Genomic DNA, 16,142 nt, shown 5'->3' on the forward strand with positions numbered 1-16,142 from the left:
ACTAGTTCCGTCTTGTGGAAGAATGAGGGACAACACAATCACTTGTCATCTATCATCCATTGTTATACACAGGTTCCTGCTCTACAACAACATCAGACAGGACTGAACAAAGCCAAGACTCTCAGCCTAACATCGACTGCTCTGGCAGCTGGTTTGTAGACTCCCTTGTAATGTGTGAGCATATTATTAGCGCTATAATATGAGCTACTACCTTCGCTGGGAATGAGCCTTGAATCCATTAGGCCTGCTTTGCAATGAGCTGAGCGTTTTCCAAATGAGTGTTTTGCAGAAAAAGTTTTTACCATCAAGTGAATGAGTCTAGATGCCAGCTGCATATGCAAAGCTGAGCCCTAACCTTTCCCTAGCAGTGAGGGGAAAGTAAGGACCAAAATGTGAATCTATAGGAACACACATGCAGAGGTGATAATATTATTAATTAATTAATATATCACTAGGTGCTGATGAGCAAATTTGTAAGAGCTTGGCATTGTATTTTGGTTTGTTGATTGGTTGGTTGAGTTTCATGCACATAATGCTTTTTACAATATGTGTGGCAGTACTTATGAGAATCACACACTGTGTAGTATCATACTTTGGTAACTCTGGTACACAGTATATTGTAGTATTCTGCATGATATTGCACTAACACACGTTACAGGTGCAGTTTTTAAAGTCTGCATACAGTAGTTTTACTCACACCAGTAACATGTAGCCTGTACCAACCAAGCATTTAAAAAGTGCTAGTGCACTTGCATAATAATGATTTCAATGCAAGTAAGTATAACATTGTTATTGTTGAGTCCTCCAACCATTCAGCACTCTGATAAAGAAGTTATCATCTTTTACATTTACAGTTTAGGTTATTAATGACATAATTTATTATTTCCCATAATCTCTCTTCTTTTTACACTAAATCAAATGTTTTACCATTAAACTGCGGTTCTTTATGACATTTATTTATGGTTATGACATTTACTAGTATCTTATGTAATAGTGAGAAAAAAATGCGGTGCATGCTTGGGCCTACTTATCATTTACATTATTTAGCACTTCTTTTAAATTGTTAATAACGAGTCAGAAGCTTTACATGCAACATCTTCATTGCTGATGAGAACTTTTGGAGATCTGGTCACCCTGTTTGTGGGGATGGTGAAACATTTGTGTAATTTGTTGTGGTCCAGGCACTTCTGAATCATCTTCATGCTCTGATTACAGTCCTCACAGAACACTTAGTGAACTGTAAAGTGTAGAAATAACATGTTTAAACCGTTATTTATCCAAGGAAGACTTATGATGAACACGCTGTACTGTACATGACCTTTTGAAGGTGCATCCTGCTTCACTTTCCTATAGCTATGCACACTTATACCACTGCAACCAATCCTCTACTCGTGGCCACTGAGCTACTCCACTAAAGGAAGTGGGGTTAAGTGGCGTGCTCAAGGGCACCTGGACTGTAACTGTTTAGCGCAGGAAAATGTTATGTATTCAGTTTTCCTGTCCAGATTTGAATTAGGCCTATATGTGGTTTTTAGTGCCTTAGATTAGTACACACCAGCCATCAGCAATGAGCATTCTTATCGCCTCTGATTTGCACCTTCTTCAGATTAACTCACCACAGCTAACACATAACAAATGCATGGCTCTCACACTTGGCTCCAGCTTCTCTGATCATGAAAAGGACCAGATCCATGACTCAATCTTAATGGTCATTTGTGCTGTTTACAACCTCAGAAAAGTTCCTTTACTGGTAAGCAATCTGATTTACAATACAGGGCCAAGCAGTGGCTGCTGTGGATTTCTTATTTAAGCTAGTTAGTTTCCTTCAAACCAAAACTGGACAGTTTCCCTTTCATGTTGTTTCCAGCAGAAGTGATTAATTAGCAGGGTCACCACCTTATAATGTTTTCAGTCTCATGTTTTACTTCAGCTTTCCTAATTTGTTCAGGCAAAGACTGCTTACTCAGTCTCTGTTTGCGGGTGTAACATTTATTCTCACCTCTTTGGAGGCTGCAAGTGCTAAACTGGTAGCCTGTTCCAAGGTAAAATTGTATTGCATTATCGTTAGATGAAGCTTGCATGATCCTCATGGTTGGGAATTATTGGATACAATATTCTATAAATTCATATTTACCACAATTCAGCAGGGTAGATTAGAAAATGTGACCACAGTCATTTCATCAGTTCTAGTTTGAGTTTTATTGCCTTTGCATGAATAGTATATAATTAGGTGCTACTGTTGAATATTTGGCCTGTATTCTTTAGTGTTTGGTTCAGCTGTTCCTAACCCCTGGTCATATTTCCCTTTAAACAGAGGAATTTGCCATTAATCAATCATCATCAGGTTTCTTTAAATAATGCCACAGTAAAACAGTATCGTATCCAGAATAAAAAGATTTAGGATAAAAAAAAAAAAAAAAAAAAAATTGCAGAAAGCGGATTATTTTGAAAATCAAGCTTTTATTTTGAGAGGCCACAACGGGAAGACTCTGGCAATGAGAAGGATTGACCGACCTGACCGTCCCGCTTCCCGCAGCCTTCATTTTGTTTACTTGACACACGGCGCGCTGCTATAAAGTCGCCCTTGTAGCTTAGGCAAGCGTGGTCGACTGTATGTACGGACGGATGTGTGTGTTAATAGCTCTTATTTCATCGCATGAAACCGCTTGTTATCACCATACAATGAACGAGTTTGCATCATCTCCGGGGAAAAGAAAGCACCCGCTACTACGGTGTGGTGCTAGCGTAGTAGAGCTAGCTAGCTCTAGCTAACTGGAGCTAGCAAGTTATGTCGTAGCCACGGAGAAGTTTTACCTCTTAAGCATTCTTACGTCCTTAATATGTTCTTTTTTTGATAAAATATGAAAGCAGATATTCTATAGTTCTGTGCGAAAGCTGAAAAGGTAGCACATTTTTTTTGTAGTAGTATGTGTTAAGTTGGTATCCGCTAGCTACATATATCTGTCTTTCTCCCCTTAGTTCGCAGAAAGGTCCCATGGTGTAATGGTTAGCACTCTGGACTTTGAATCCAGCGATCCGAGTTCAAATCTCGGTGGGACCTCGTCCTTTTGATCTAGAATTAGGTGTTACAATACATGCCTATTTAAGTGTAATTGGCCCGTGTATGGAGTGGATTGGGAATCATCTTTAAACGTGTGTTAAGAAATAAACTTAACCCGAAAACACGGCTTGGTGCTGGGATGACCCTTTGTAGAAGAAATGTCTCGCATGAAAGCTGTCATTGATGAAGCACACACGTTATTTTGAGTAGCATTTTATTTTTATTAAGTTAATCTCTTGTGTCAGATATGAAATATGCCTTTCTTTTCACCCACTGAAGAGGAATAAAATATATTATTTCTTTTACATAAAACTCCATTATGAAAAATAAGAATGGTATTGAAGCCATCTAAATACTTAGTTTATATAAAACACACATACCAAACAACACACATTGATTTAAAAAAAAAAAAAAAAAAAAAAAAATCAAGCTTTCATAATATGTTTACATGGTATGGTTTTTTTTGGCTTAAAGCGGATATCCACCCTAAAACAGAATTTTCCTAAGTTTTGCTGAGGATCTTGGTTAAATATAGATGCGTGGAGGGGAAAAAAAACTACCAAGAGCTGCAAGACTGGTCTGTGATATAGAGAGACATTTACTGTTGGACTGGCTCTGTTCACATTCACAGTGAGAGTAGGGATGTTGTGGACACTGAAACTGATGGAGGATGATTTTCCTTGGTAGTATCATGCTGCCGATGTGGCCCATGGTTTATAAGATTTTCCCCGGGCAAGAACATCCTAGGATTTAATGAAGTTGATGTCATTGTTGATGGAGTGGCTTTCAACTATTGCACAAGTCATTTCCTTATGTTCACGTTCTGTCCATAACCTTTAGGCCTATGAATTCAGTTTTAAGGCTACTTTTTCCTTTGATTTGCTTTGGGTAACTTAATAGCTCCAAAATATAAAATGTGAAAATATAAGCCTGTCTGTAAGTATGTTCTCTGTTGTAAAAGATGTCCTCTATGTTGGCCTGTCATAGCTGTATCCCTATTTCTGTATGTGATAAAACCACTTAAACAAAAAGACATTTTCAGTGGTATATGGAAACAAAATGCTGAGTTGTAATACGGAGACAAATCTGTCAGTGCATCATTGGTGAATAAATATGCAGAGAGCTCTTCTTGCAAATGACCAAAAATGGACAAACAGTTTAAACCAAGTCAGACACTTTCTCATCAGATAAACTCAAGCACAACTTCCTTTGATTACAGCACTTCCCTTTCCCTCTTTGGTATTCAGTGCATCAGGCCTGATAATACAATAATGCCACATCCCACCTTAAAACTTCACTATTTCATTCAAACACATTAGTAAAGACCTTCTTCACCATTCCTCTGCAGGTTCATATGTTGAAATATAATTCTGTAGAGAAAATTTAACACAAACGACAGATTGTGCAAACTGGATTGTCAGTTGTGGTTTCAAAGGTGTGTCACACCGCATATCAGTTTGGAACATGATAATAAAACATACAAAATAAAATGAGTATATGAGCACAAATGAAAAAAGTCTGCTTGAATCTCATTTGGCAACACTTAACGCTTTTTATCACTCTATGTTGCTGTCTTCAAACCATTTCTCTTCTTGAACTGAAAACTGACATACAAACAACACTGTCCCACAGAGCTGTGAGCAACCAGTTGGCACTGAACTCTCATAAAAAACAGTCATGCAACTGAACACAATTAATGCCATATGCACAAATGTTAGCACATACAGTTGCCAACACACTCGCGCGCACGCACACACACACACACACACACACACATTCACACTTCATTAACAAAAACTCTCCAAAATTGTGAATATCTCCCTCAGTCCCCAACAGTCCTTAGTCCTGAAACTTTTCTCTGTCTTCATCTGCGTAGCTGTGGCCCCAACATGACTTTGTTGATAAAGTTGACGATGGCCACAGCTGGCTGCTCGGGGTCCATTTCTGCAAACAGGTGACACACGTTCTCCGTTGCACTGCCCGTCCGCCTCGCCACAAATCCAAACATCCTGTGGCAGAGAAGGGCATTGAGATGTCAAAAGAGTGCAGAGCAACAACATATGAGAGAACAATTAGTCAAACAGACTGTGACAGAAATCAAATTCTGTCTCAAAATAAAACCAGTGGTGATTGTTTGCCATGCACTGGTAGCATCGCTGCACCGAGCAACACTGAATATCACTTGCAAAGAAAAAGACACAGAGACACAAACACTTACTTGCTTGACGTGTTATCAGAATTAGTCCACCTGAGGCACAGGTAAAAATGGAGACAGAGGGACAAATAGAGACACAGAGACAAGGCTTAGAAAAAACATGGATAGCAAAGACGAGGAGAATTTGTTTTCTAGCACTGGGCACTGACACTAGTCATTCCTTCATCACCCCTTACAGTGAAAAAGCAAACAAGCCACATACAAGGACAACTTATATTGAAACAAATCAAGGTCAATATAAGTCCACATAAAGACCTTTTGTGTAGCAGCCACAGCGACACAGAGGAAGCTCCCATCATTATGACTAAGGACAGTATTTACACATTCAGCCACATCACAGCCGACAAATCGTTTTCATCAACAGCATCACATAATGTCCTAGAGTTGATGCTCAGTTTTCATACATAGCTGCAGGAACCCACCTCTGGTCTTGGGGGTCAATGCTGCTGAATGTTACACTGTTGATGGGATAGTGTCTCCTGAAAAACAGCCTGGGGAGACATTAACAATGCACTCTCATTAGTATTATGCAGGGTATCTACACCTTTTCCTAAATCAAATTCACACACTTTTCAAGCATTTTCAAGGTGCATTTTCAAGCTTTTCCAAGACCTTACAACCACTTACAGCTACTCAAAATGACTATTTCACTTCTTCATCACATGAAATCAGATGTTATTGTGCCATAAGCAACCATGACTATGTTTAGTAGGAGCACTCTACAGAAGTTTGAAAAATTAAAAGGAAAACACAACTATATTTAGCACTATATTAAGCACTTTTCAAATCTTGAAAAATACCACATTAAAATTCAAGCATTTTCAAGGATTTCCAGCACCTGTGCAAACCCTGATTATGGCTCCACTGGCTGTCATGCCAACACAAGTCATGCGTCTGATTTTTTTTTTTTTTTTTTTTTAAATCAAAGTGGTGTCCATACTGTGCATCAGAAAGTCAAACAGGAGAGGCTGAGGAAGATTATTAACTACCTGCCTAGTTACCAGTTGTCACCTTAGCAACCAATGCCAGTTTTTTAATATGCAGCTGGGTGTGTTTCACAGTGTCTTACACTACAGTTACAAGGTAAACTTAATACCCCTCACTGTTTGACTGTTGAAAAATGTGACATTGTTGCTGACAAGTCAATAGGATTGGATCCCCCTGTTCCCTGAGATGTACCTTCTTTTGCTGTCAGTCAGAGTGATGCCTTGAGCGGACACTTTGAAGTGCACCACTGTTGCCGTGGGACGTGGGTTCAGAGCCATGGTGCATTTGGTTGCCTTGGAGATTGCCTGGGGTCCTGTCAGCGATTCGGTTTCCACAGAGTTCAGGTACAGTACATTGCAGGCTGGATCGCACACACAGAGTTGAGAAAGTACAGATTAACATGAGCATTATTTGTAATTGCTGGTCTTTGCTATGTGTGTGGATTGAGCAGTCTCTACTGGCCAAAAGTAAGAACTGCAGTTTGTGTGATACTATGGATGATTCCAGGGTTTACTGTAAACAACAGCTGATAAACAGAAAAACAGGAAGAAAGCAGCAAAGAAAAGGGCAGTGCTACCTGCTCCTTGCTTTAGGAGGTCAGCAGCTGTGCTGGTGTTGGTGGCACTCTGGATCTCCTGAAGCTCTCCAACCAGATCTGAAACGTGATGCTTTACAGTTATATAACTGGGTTTACTATCCTGTGACTACACACCAAACAGAGCAATTAACACACTTCTACATCAATATAAAGACAGTTATACATGTATTATGTATATATGCAGTACATGTGCAGTTTCTTGGAATAATGATCAAACTTTTTTTTTTTTTTAATAGAGGATCTTGTGTGTAAAATTATTATATTTAGTTGTTGAAATTTTATTTATGAAGGAGGTAATAATGTATCATTTGAAAATTAATTTCCATTTTCTGCTATCAAGTGTGTTATTGTTCTCAAAGAATATTACTATTATATTAAAATGATACTGATACTGATATTACCTTTTTCTGGGATGCGAAGGGCACATGGTAACGAGATGGGAGTGATTGAATGTTGGTACACCAAAGCAGATAAACTCCCTGAAAGAAAGTGAGAAGAAAACAAAGGGCATGAAAAATAATGATGTGAGCTGGCAAGAGAGAGGAAAGGAGACGAAGGATGAAGTGAATTTAAGAAACAACTGGCTGACAAGTGAAGATCTGCTTGAGAAGAATTGCCTATCAGTGTCTTGCACAGAAATAAATATATGAAACACGCCGCTGTTGTGTCTGCTACATAACTGACCAAAGTACGACTCGTTCTGACAGCCCTTGATCTTCACTCCCCGTGGCCCTGTCTCTATGAGGAAGTGTCTCACCAGCTGTTCCAGAGGATCCCCTGGGAGAGAGGAGAGGCAGGGTGAGGAGGATGGAGGGAGGAGGGGAAAGGAAAACTATAAATGAACTCTTTCTGTCACTCTGCCATTTTCGATACTGGCTGCTTCAACAATGGTACCAAAGAGTGATTAATATAGTCCTAAGAGAACATCACTTCATACTTTGATAAGTAATTCCCTAATTTTGTTTTTCATTTCATGCATGGACAGAATGCTTCACAAATACACGAAAGAGTGATAAAATCTACCAATTACTTTTAAACTTTCTTTCACAAAAGACCAAGAAGTGGAAGCGTGAGTAAATAAATAGCTAGGGCTGGGTATTGAATCACAATATATTAATATATTAACAATATATTAAAGTAACACTTTGGTTCAAACTATCACATCCAATATATTATTTTCATTATTATTAATAGTAATTACCAATAATTTATTAGAGACTATTAAAACTGCTTAAATTCTAAAAGTACATCACAAATAATTGACCTCTAAAGCTAAAATGAAGCTAGACCTGGGTCCTTTTCTCTGACATTGTGCTTTTACTTTGAACAACAATGTAAGAACAAAGTGTAATGATGTGTTGCTATCGTTTTTTTCTCCAACCATCAGCAAGCATTTGCCTTACCAGGTAATCAAAAGTAATTTGAGGTTTGTATTGGATGAGAGATGATGTAAAACTAACCATAAAGTCCAGAACTTTGGCAAACATTTAAACATATTTCATAAGATTTAATTTGAAGTGATTCAAATCTGAATATGAAGTGATTTAGTCGGCGTCAAAAAAAACAAAACAACAAAAAACAAAAACAGAATAAAACACCAACCATCGGTAACCAGGCCAAGGAGTAATATACAGTGTCATGATATTCACAATAAAATGTCTAGTAATACCTTTTGGGCCAGTGATGTTGGCATTAGGGGGCGGGGTTGCCACCTTCAGGGCTAAGCCATACGCCCCCTGGAAGGAGTTACTGTCTCTGATGAGGAAAGCTCCTGGTTCCTTATCCTTCAGCACTGCTATTGCTACAGAACAGGAGGAGACACAATAGAGAATGAATACTGTAGTATAAAAGGACCGAAGCAACACTGATGCTGGTTACCTGTCAAACAGTTGTGTGATTTTAGTGTTTAAATCATCATTCTTCAGTCTGCCACTTCTCAGAGTTTTTAGAAAACCTGAACTCCTTAATGATGCAACAATGATCATAAAGATAATATGAGCCCCATTACCATCCTGCATGTCACCCTCACCTTGGTCTCTGGAGATGCCCGGTTTGTACCAGAACTTGGAGCTGTCCTGCACAAACTTAGCATTGACCCTGGTGTCTGTCTCCTGCGTACAGCCGACCTGCATGGACCCTCCTCTGACCTGAGGAGGCTGCTCTCCCATAGAGAGGGAGAAAGTTACATGGTGTGGGCTAGTGGGGGAAGGTGCTGAGGAGGCCCGGAGGAGGGAGTTGTGTCCATTCGGGGACCCTGATGAGGAGGACAGGCGTTTTTTCTCCGGGAGTGGCGGCTGAAAGGAAGGGATGGTGATGGCGGTGTAGCCGGTGTATGGGACGTGGGGTACATTCAGTAACGGGTAGTAATAGGATGCCAAGGGGAAGGTGGGTGTGTGGTATCCGTCAGGGACAGGTGAAGGTGGTTTGGCGTCAGATAGGCTGTCTCTGTCAGGGGTCAGTCTCTGTCCTGCAGGGTCTGCAGTCAGTGATGAGGGCTGAGGACAGGACTGCAGCTCTGGGGAGCCAATGGGAGAATTTGGTGAAGATGGAGTGGAGCCTAGACTGGGGGAGGGGTTCAGGGATACGCCTCTGTTGTTGTCTGATTGAGTATCACCAGGAAGAGCCGAGCCGTTGAGCTGCACTTGGACCGGGGTGACCGGGTGGATGGAGCTGGGGACGATGACATTGGTCTGGGTTGAGATGTCTGCACTTCCTGTGTCCTCTCCATTCTTGGAAGCCGAGTTGAAACTCTGTGATGGCTCACTTGCTGTTTGTGTTGAGTCTCTGGATGAGCTGGAACTTTGGGTGTGTTTCGTAGTTTCTGTTGATGTTTGTGTGATAGTGTTGTTGCTATTTGTGTTGGATTCCAGGGATACAGAGCTTCCTTGGCTTGAATCCTGTGCTCCCTGGTGAGTAGTTGGAGGAGTGCTCTCAGCAAGATTCTCTGTTGCACTGAGGGAGAGACAAATTATGATAAATGGGGTGTTGACTCCATATGTCTGGATAATTCTTGTTGTTGTTGTTATTTTCTGCATTGTTAAAGGAACAGCCAAAATACAAAATAAAGATATGTTCCCATTTACCCTGGCGCAATATCCTTCCAAATAGTTTCTGTATGATTTGGTGAGGTTTCTCATCGGTTGTGATCTTCCCTGTCTCCCGACAGCCCAATCTGGATGGGTTTGGATGGCTATTCTTTTATGGAGCTCAAACCATCTAAAACTTAGATGTGAAAATCACAGAATAATCCACAATCCATGGGAGTAAAGAGTATTGTTGGGAATTATTTCCTGCCCAAGAACACAGATAAGACTGATCTATTCATGCTCAATTAATACAAATTAGGGAATAGATACATGATGTTTGCTGGTTTTCTTTAGCAGGAAATTGTTCCCAACAAAACTCTTCACCTCCAAGGGGGCCTGGACTATGCTGCGTATCTATGTCATTGTTTTTGGAAAGAGCTGTTGCTCTTTTGTTTTTCACATGTAAATTCTTGACTTCTTCACTCATCTGGCCCCAATGTATCGGGCTGTTGGGGGGACAGGGAAGATCATGTCAGACTAAAAACCTCATCATATCACACAACTATCTGGATGGATAGACTAGTGGTGAGAGGTAAAATATCCTCTTTTTTGTTATTTTTGGTGTTCCTTTAAATGTGAGACTGGGGATCAATATCAGAGCTTGTATTCTTATTTAAAACATTATCTCACTCCTGTCAAACACAGCAATGCACACAACACATTTTGTGTTTTGATGAGTACCCACCTATCTTCAGTGTGGGTGGGGCTGCTGCCACTAATAAGAGTATAGTCATGATCCAAGTCCAGTTCAGAGGAGCTTGGCTGCACATTAAATTCTGATTTGCCCTCTGAACCCTGGGATATGTGGTCCTCCACACCAGCCTGGCCACTTTCCTCTTTGAGAGGTGAGAAGAAAAGATGACAAACACAACAAATAGATCATTATTTAAAAAAAAAAAAATCATCAATAAAATGCCTGCTGTTGTTTCATATGTTTGAGTTGCTTCCTTTACAGCACACGCTGTTTCCATGTCTAATACAAACCCACTGGACCCATCCCACCAGTTCCTTCCTCACTCACTTGTATGGCACTCAGCCTGCTGTTGGTCTCTGGATCCAGAAGAGCTTTCAGGCAGCCGCCCTCTCCCAGGAGAGGCTCCCTGTTTGGGGCTAGTAGGTGGCAGAGGAGAGGCCGATCCAGACTGGTACCCGGTACTGTAACCCCGGCTCTCGTGGCTCTCAGCTGGGGACGACTGGTAAGGGGAGCAGGGGCAAGAGTGGCGGGGTGGAGGAGGGGTGTGGTATCCACTGCTGGCTCCATCCCGCATGTCCAGTAGAGCCTGAGGACTGGGGTAGCTCTGGTGAGGGGCAAGAGCAAACGCAGGCTGGTCTGGGTTTTGACCCTGCTCTAAAGAGGAGTGGCAGACACGATATGCCGGCACGGCCGGTTTGCACTGCCAGAACTCTGCCTCTCTTGCCACCTCCCAGGGATTTTCAGCTTCCCACAGCGGAGGCCCCTCTCTTGTCCGTTGCATTCCTGTGTCTCGGGCCCAATGTGAGCTTTCCGATTGCTCCGGGTGCAGTGGGTGGAACGTTCTGACTGAAGCTGACTGATGCTCCCGCCTGCTAGTGCAGTCCCGACAGGGGCAACCGGAGGATGATGCTGGAGGGCTGAAGAACATTTCCCTGTAGGGGCTTGAGGGCAGAGACTGATGGGAGAGGTGAGATGATGGGCCATGGCTGGAATAGTGGAAGAGGTGACACTCTTCCCCGGTACAGAGTCTACTTGAGGCTGGGAGGGTGTGGCTGTGTGGGTGGGTGTGTTCAGGGGTGGAATAAGGGTAGCAGGGCCTGTGGAGACAAGGTAGGGGTGGGGGTGGGCGTTCCCATGGCAACTCTGGTAATGGATGAGCGCTGTGGCGATGGCAGAGTTCCATATGAGGTGAACGAGGGGGAGGGGACACAGATTTGGACGGTAAGGCCGGCAGAGTTCGACTTTTGGGGTTGTTTTTCGTGCTGTTGCAACGCCCAAGACAATGACCATTAGAGATGCATGTGTCTCTCTCCCATCCCCCCTCCCCACACCTTGCCCCTGTTCGACCACAACAAGAGCGCTCCCGCCTCAAGCCCCCCGGATTTGATAAGTCCCCATCATCCAAAATTGCCGTCTCCCTATCCCTTTCTTTCCCCCTTGCCTTGTCTCTCGCTCCATCTTCTCCTTCCCCTCTCTTCAACAGAGAGTCATTGTTTTCTCTTTCAGGGCGGGACGGGGAGGGAGAGGGGTCTTCCAGAGGGTCAGAGAGGGCTGAGGAGTGGCTGGAGTTAGAGCTGAAGGAGACAGGCTGAGGCTGGCTGGGAGCCTGGGGTTTCACTGTAGGGCTGCTAGGGAGGCACCCATTGGGTGTTGCTGCTGAGGCAGTTGAGCCGGGACCTCGTCGCTTCCTCACCTGGGCGTAGAGGCTGCCGTCCAGAGGGCCCCTTGTATGAGAGATATCTGGGAGAAAAAGAAAAAACAAGAGTGGTGTTTAATAAGTTAGACTGTCCCACCTCAGAATCTAAAACAAGCAATCTTCTCATTAGATTTTAGAGCCTGTGTGTATGTGAAAGTGTGTGTGTGCATCTTACTTTCCAGGCTGTCCTGGTGGTGCAGGTTGAAGTTCTCATAGGAATCCCATCTCACCACAGGGTCCGAGGTGTTGTAGTCCACTTTGATGGAGGGGTCGTTCTTCCGATATTCTCGGCCTAGGCAAGCAGACATTTCGTTTTGAAGATGCTGATAAATGAAAAACAGTCCCTGGAGATGATGCAGTAAAACACAGACAGAGGAGGATATTCACCTTTCATTTTCTCTGGACCTCCAGAAAAGATGAACTCGACTGTAGCATCGGGAGGAAACCTGTCATCTACAGTAGACAGCAGACAGATAATGAGTACAACACTGTAAACTCATAAAGAGAAACATTGTAAATCACAAAAAATACAAATACCTAAAGTACAAATAGTGATTATGTTAACACTCACACACATACAAATAAACATACAATGTGCAGCAACAACAGGATGAAACATACTTTCAGATAAGGTGAAACATCCCAAATTTTCAAGTGAAAGAGGAAAAATACTCACATTTCACCTGCTTATTGGCTCACATCGCATTAGAAAAAATGCTTAAGCGTTTCGGCACACAGAGCGTTCATCAGATTTCAATACACTCTGATGAAGGCATAAAATATGAGTAGTTTGTCCTCCTTCACCTGACAATTTGGGATGTGCTACCTTTTTCACACTTTTTGAATGTTGGATTTTGGGTGTAGCATTCCACTGAGAATCATTTGGTTGAGGCACAAACTTCTCTTCCATCCATGCTTTGAGATGGATAATGACTAAAGTAGACAGTACGTAACATTAAATAGACACTCATAAATTAGATAAACATGAGCAGCACATCAAAAAGAAACCTATGATTTGCAAAGGCAGTGTTCTATTTATAGCTTGCATGTAGCAAGTCTCTCGTTTCTTTCTGATATACTTCCCTGCAAGAGTGAGTAGTATTATTTATACATTGTACATTATGTGTATGCATCATTGTGTAAGCACTTAGAGCACAGTTCGACTGTCCTGAGACTGAAGCTTACCGAGGCATGCACACACATTTCTCTTTCATGTCAGCTGACACTGTCATTTGCTATTTGTTTCAAAACACACGTGCATGGCCTGAAAATGATGAATTATGTAGCCATGTAAACAATTCCAAGGAAAGGAATGCAAATTCAGAGCAGAAGTTTTCTGCTTAAAACAGATCTATTTCCTTTTTCTGGGACAAACAGCAAAGATTACAAAATGGCCCGTTATTGTATTCATTTTGTTAAACTATACATCCAGATTTTAGTATAGAAATACAGTAATATGGTCTAATATTGCAGTGATATGGCAGGTCATAATATACTTCTGTAAGATGCCTTGATGGGACCAGGTGGACTGCTCAAAAACTGAAAATCACTCCTATTTTTTGCTCCAGGCAGATACAAACACACTGTTGGATGTTTTTTTTTTTTTTTTTTTTTTTTTTTTTCCGGTTTATACCTGTGCAGGCCAGGTCAAGTTCAGTCTTGCCAAACCACAGCTGGGCTCCATGAACAGTGCATGTGTGGAACTGGACCCGAAACACCACCTCTCTCTCTGCTCCCCGTGTCCGCCGGTGGTAACACTTCACCTGCAGAGAGGGAGACGGGTACAGGCAGGCAGAGGTGAGGAGGAATACTGATGCTTAATGTGCACAGAGCGTTTTGAAAATGTTGATATATCAAAAGACTGGGTGACGGTAACGTGGCAAAAATACAGTTTTTAAAGGTATGTGATGCAAATTTCCTGAGGGTCAGGTGAAATGAGGATCTTTCAGACTCAGCCACCAAAAACATAGAATAAGCACAGAGTCAGGGTGATGATGAGAGCCGTGTAGACTCAGTAATCAAATTTGGTGCTTATTCTGTGTTTTTTTTTTTTTTTTTTTTTCAGTTGAGTCTAAATGGTCCACACTTCAAATGAACCTCAGCCATTTTGCCTGGTACAACTTTATTTTTTACAGGCTTTATTACAGTGTTGTGTTTGGTAATGCAGTGAGCCCTACATTAAGTGTGCTTTACAGCTGTGTCAATTAGGTTTCCCTGCTAAAGTGCTATCATTAGTTTTACATTTTCAAATATAAATGCAAGACATCATAAGGCAATAATAATATTTAAAGGCTTAAAGAGGGCTGGTGGCTCAGGGAGTTTCATAATATAATAATCATTATAACCCTTAAAGTGCTTTAAATTTCTTTTAAAAAATTAATACAATAACTCACAAACTAACAAGGAATTCATGACAATGTGTACTGAGTTTAGAGTGGGTGTGTGACGGAGACATTTGATACATGGTTGGTGACAGTGTATGCATGAACATGGATATGGTTTAAATTGAAAAAGGGTGACAAGTTGGTGTCAAACACAACATGGGATTTCTCACCATTATGTCCCCCTTCAGCAGCAGTGCTGGTTCCATAGTCACACACAGCTTCCTCGCCCTTGAGCTTTGGGGGTCACTGGACACAGACACATACACACAAGAGTATAAAAAGTCAGATATATGGGCATACCTGCTCCAAACATACATAAAACAAGTCCAAACATGTCTAAATTTGGTAAAACATGGACAAACAACATTAACCTTTAAGTAAGCACAGACCAACCTGAACATAAACACAGACAGTGGCCTGTATAGACAATGTCTGACACAGAGGAGAACAGGAGTCTCCCAGTGGATAACAAGAAAGCACAATGACACAAGCGGATAACTGAGCACCTACTTACTAGACGCCTGAGGTGTAGACCAGATGGAGAGACTGGTAGATCTTCAGGAAGGGATAGTAACCTGTCAAAAGAGAGAGAGGATGAAAAAGGGAAAATGTCTGCAGATGGACAAAGGCCTTGGTGTATTTTTCTTCTACCGTAGAGTAAAACACTTCTGATTCCCAACAGTAGTTTTGGTAAGACTAACCTCCCTCAGTCTGGAAGTTGGGCAGTGAGGGAATGAGGATCTGATGGAGGAACAGAGGACTGCTGTTCATCTTGATGGAGCCTGACAGAAGACCGCCAAAGTAGTAGATGTACCTGAAGGAGAGAGGTGAGGAGAATAAGAAGAGCAGCCACAAGAGAAAGACCATAACAAAAGAAATGGTGGTGGTGGTGATCTCACCATTACACAAGTACTAAACAAGATTAATTTATTATTAATTAATTTATTAATCTTTATTGCAATAATATTAGCACATATTTGGCTGTTTGTTTGTTTGTTGTTTTTTTCTTTTTGCCGGTCTGCTCATACTTTACTTATTCATTGTGTCTTGTTTTTTTTGTTTTGTTTTGTTTTCTGTTTTCTCCAAGTATAAGATACATGTGTCATTCTTTTTCTTGAAAAAGGGAAAATAAAATAAAAATTTGATCACAAAAAAAATACAAAAATAAGATTGATTTATTAAAGAAGGGAAAAAAACAGAGTGTCCCACCTGTTCTGGGAGGGCTGCAGAGAAGAAGACACCTTGTCTTCACAGAATTTCCTCATGGCCAGAGTAGTGAGAGCCTGGTCCGCTCTGTGAACACAGTGATAAACATATTCATACATGCTGTAGAGTAACCCCCCCCCAAAAGCACAAATACTACTTTCTCGACCATAGATCTCCAACAGCACACCCTCCCAAACATACACTCAAATAAAACC

General features: G+C 41.6%; 1 protein-coding gene and 1 non-coding gene across 2 annotated transcripts in view; one reads left to right on the forward strand and one right to left on the reverse strand.

Moving 5' to 3' along the window:
• The first annotated feature begins 2,989 nt into the window (after positions 1–2,989).
• trnaq-uug (transfer RNA glutamine (anticodon UUG)) lies at positions 2,990–3,061 on the forward strand. The gene has a single exon. It is a non-coding gene; the product is annotated as a tRNA-Gln (tRNA).
• A 213-nt stretch (positions 3,062–3,274) lies between these two features.
• Positions 3,275–16,142, reverse strand: part of LOC115359109 (tensin-2-like) — a 35,918-nt gene continuing 23,050 nt past the window's right edge. The window contains exons 10-27 of the mRNA XM_030051431.1: positions 15,931–16,014; positions 15,423–15,535; positions 15,236–15,296; positions 14,892–14,967; positions 13,971–14,100; positions 12,725–12,790; positions 12,513–12,629; positions 10,969–12,381; positions 10,633–10,783; positions 8,891–9,813; positions 8,531–8,662; positions 7,546–7,638; positions 7,263–7,340; positions 6,841–6,918; positions 6,456–6,624; positions 5,699–5,767; positions 5,280–5,309; positions 3,275–5,070 (exon numbers count right to left, since the gene is read on the reverse strand). Coding sequence (XP_029907291.1) covers positions 4,926–5,070; positions 5,280–5,309; positions 5,699–5,767; positions 6,456–6,624; positions 6,841–6,918; positions 7,263–7,340; positions 7,546–7,638; positions 8,531–8,662; positions 8,891–9,813; positions 10,633–10,783; positions 10,969–12,381; positions 12,513–12,629; positions 12,725–12,790; positions 13,971–14,100; positions 14,892–14,967; positions 15,236–15,296; positions 15,423–15,535; positions 15,931–16,014 — 3,928 coding nt within the window. The 3' untranslated portion in view covers positions 3,275–4,925. The remainder of the gene's footprint in view (positions 5,071–5,279; positions 5,310–5,698; positions 5,768–6,455; positions 6,625–6,840; positions 6,919–7,262; positions 7,341–7,545; positions 7,639–8,530; positions 8,663–8,890; positions 9,814–10,632; positions 10,784–10,968; positions 12,382–12,512; positions 12,630–12,724; positions 12,791–13,970; positions 14,101–14,891; positions 14,968–15,235; positions 15,297–15,422; positions 15,536–15,930; positions 16,015–16,142) is intronic.

Source organism: Myripristis murdjan, chromosome 5 (assembly GCF_902150065.1).
Source record: "Myripristis murdjan chromosome 5, fMyrMur1.1, whole genome shotgun sequence".
Classification (NCBI taxonomy): Eukaryota; Metazoa; Chordata; class Actinopteri; order Holocentriformes; family Holocentridae; genus Myripristis; species Myripristis murdjan.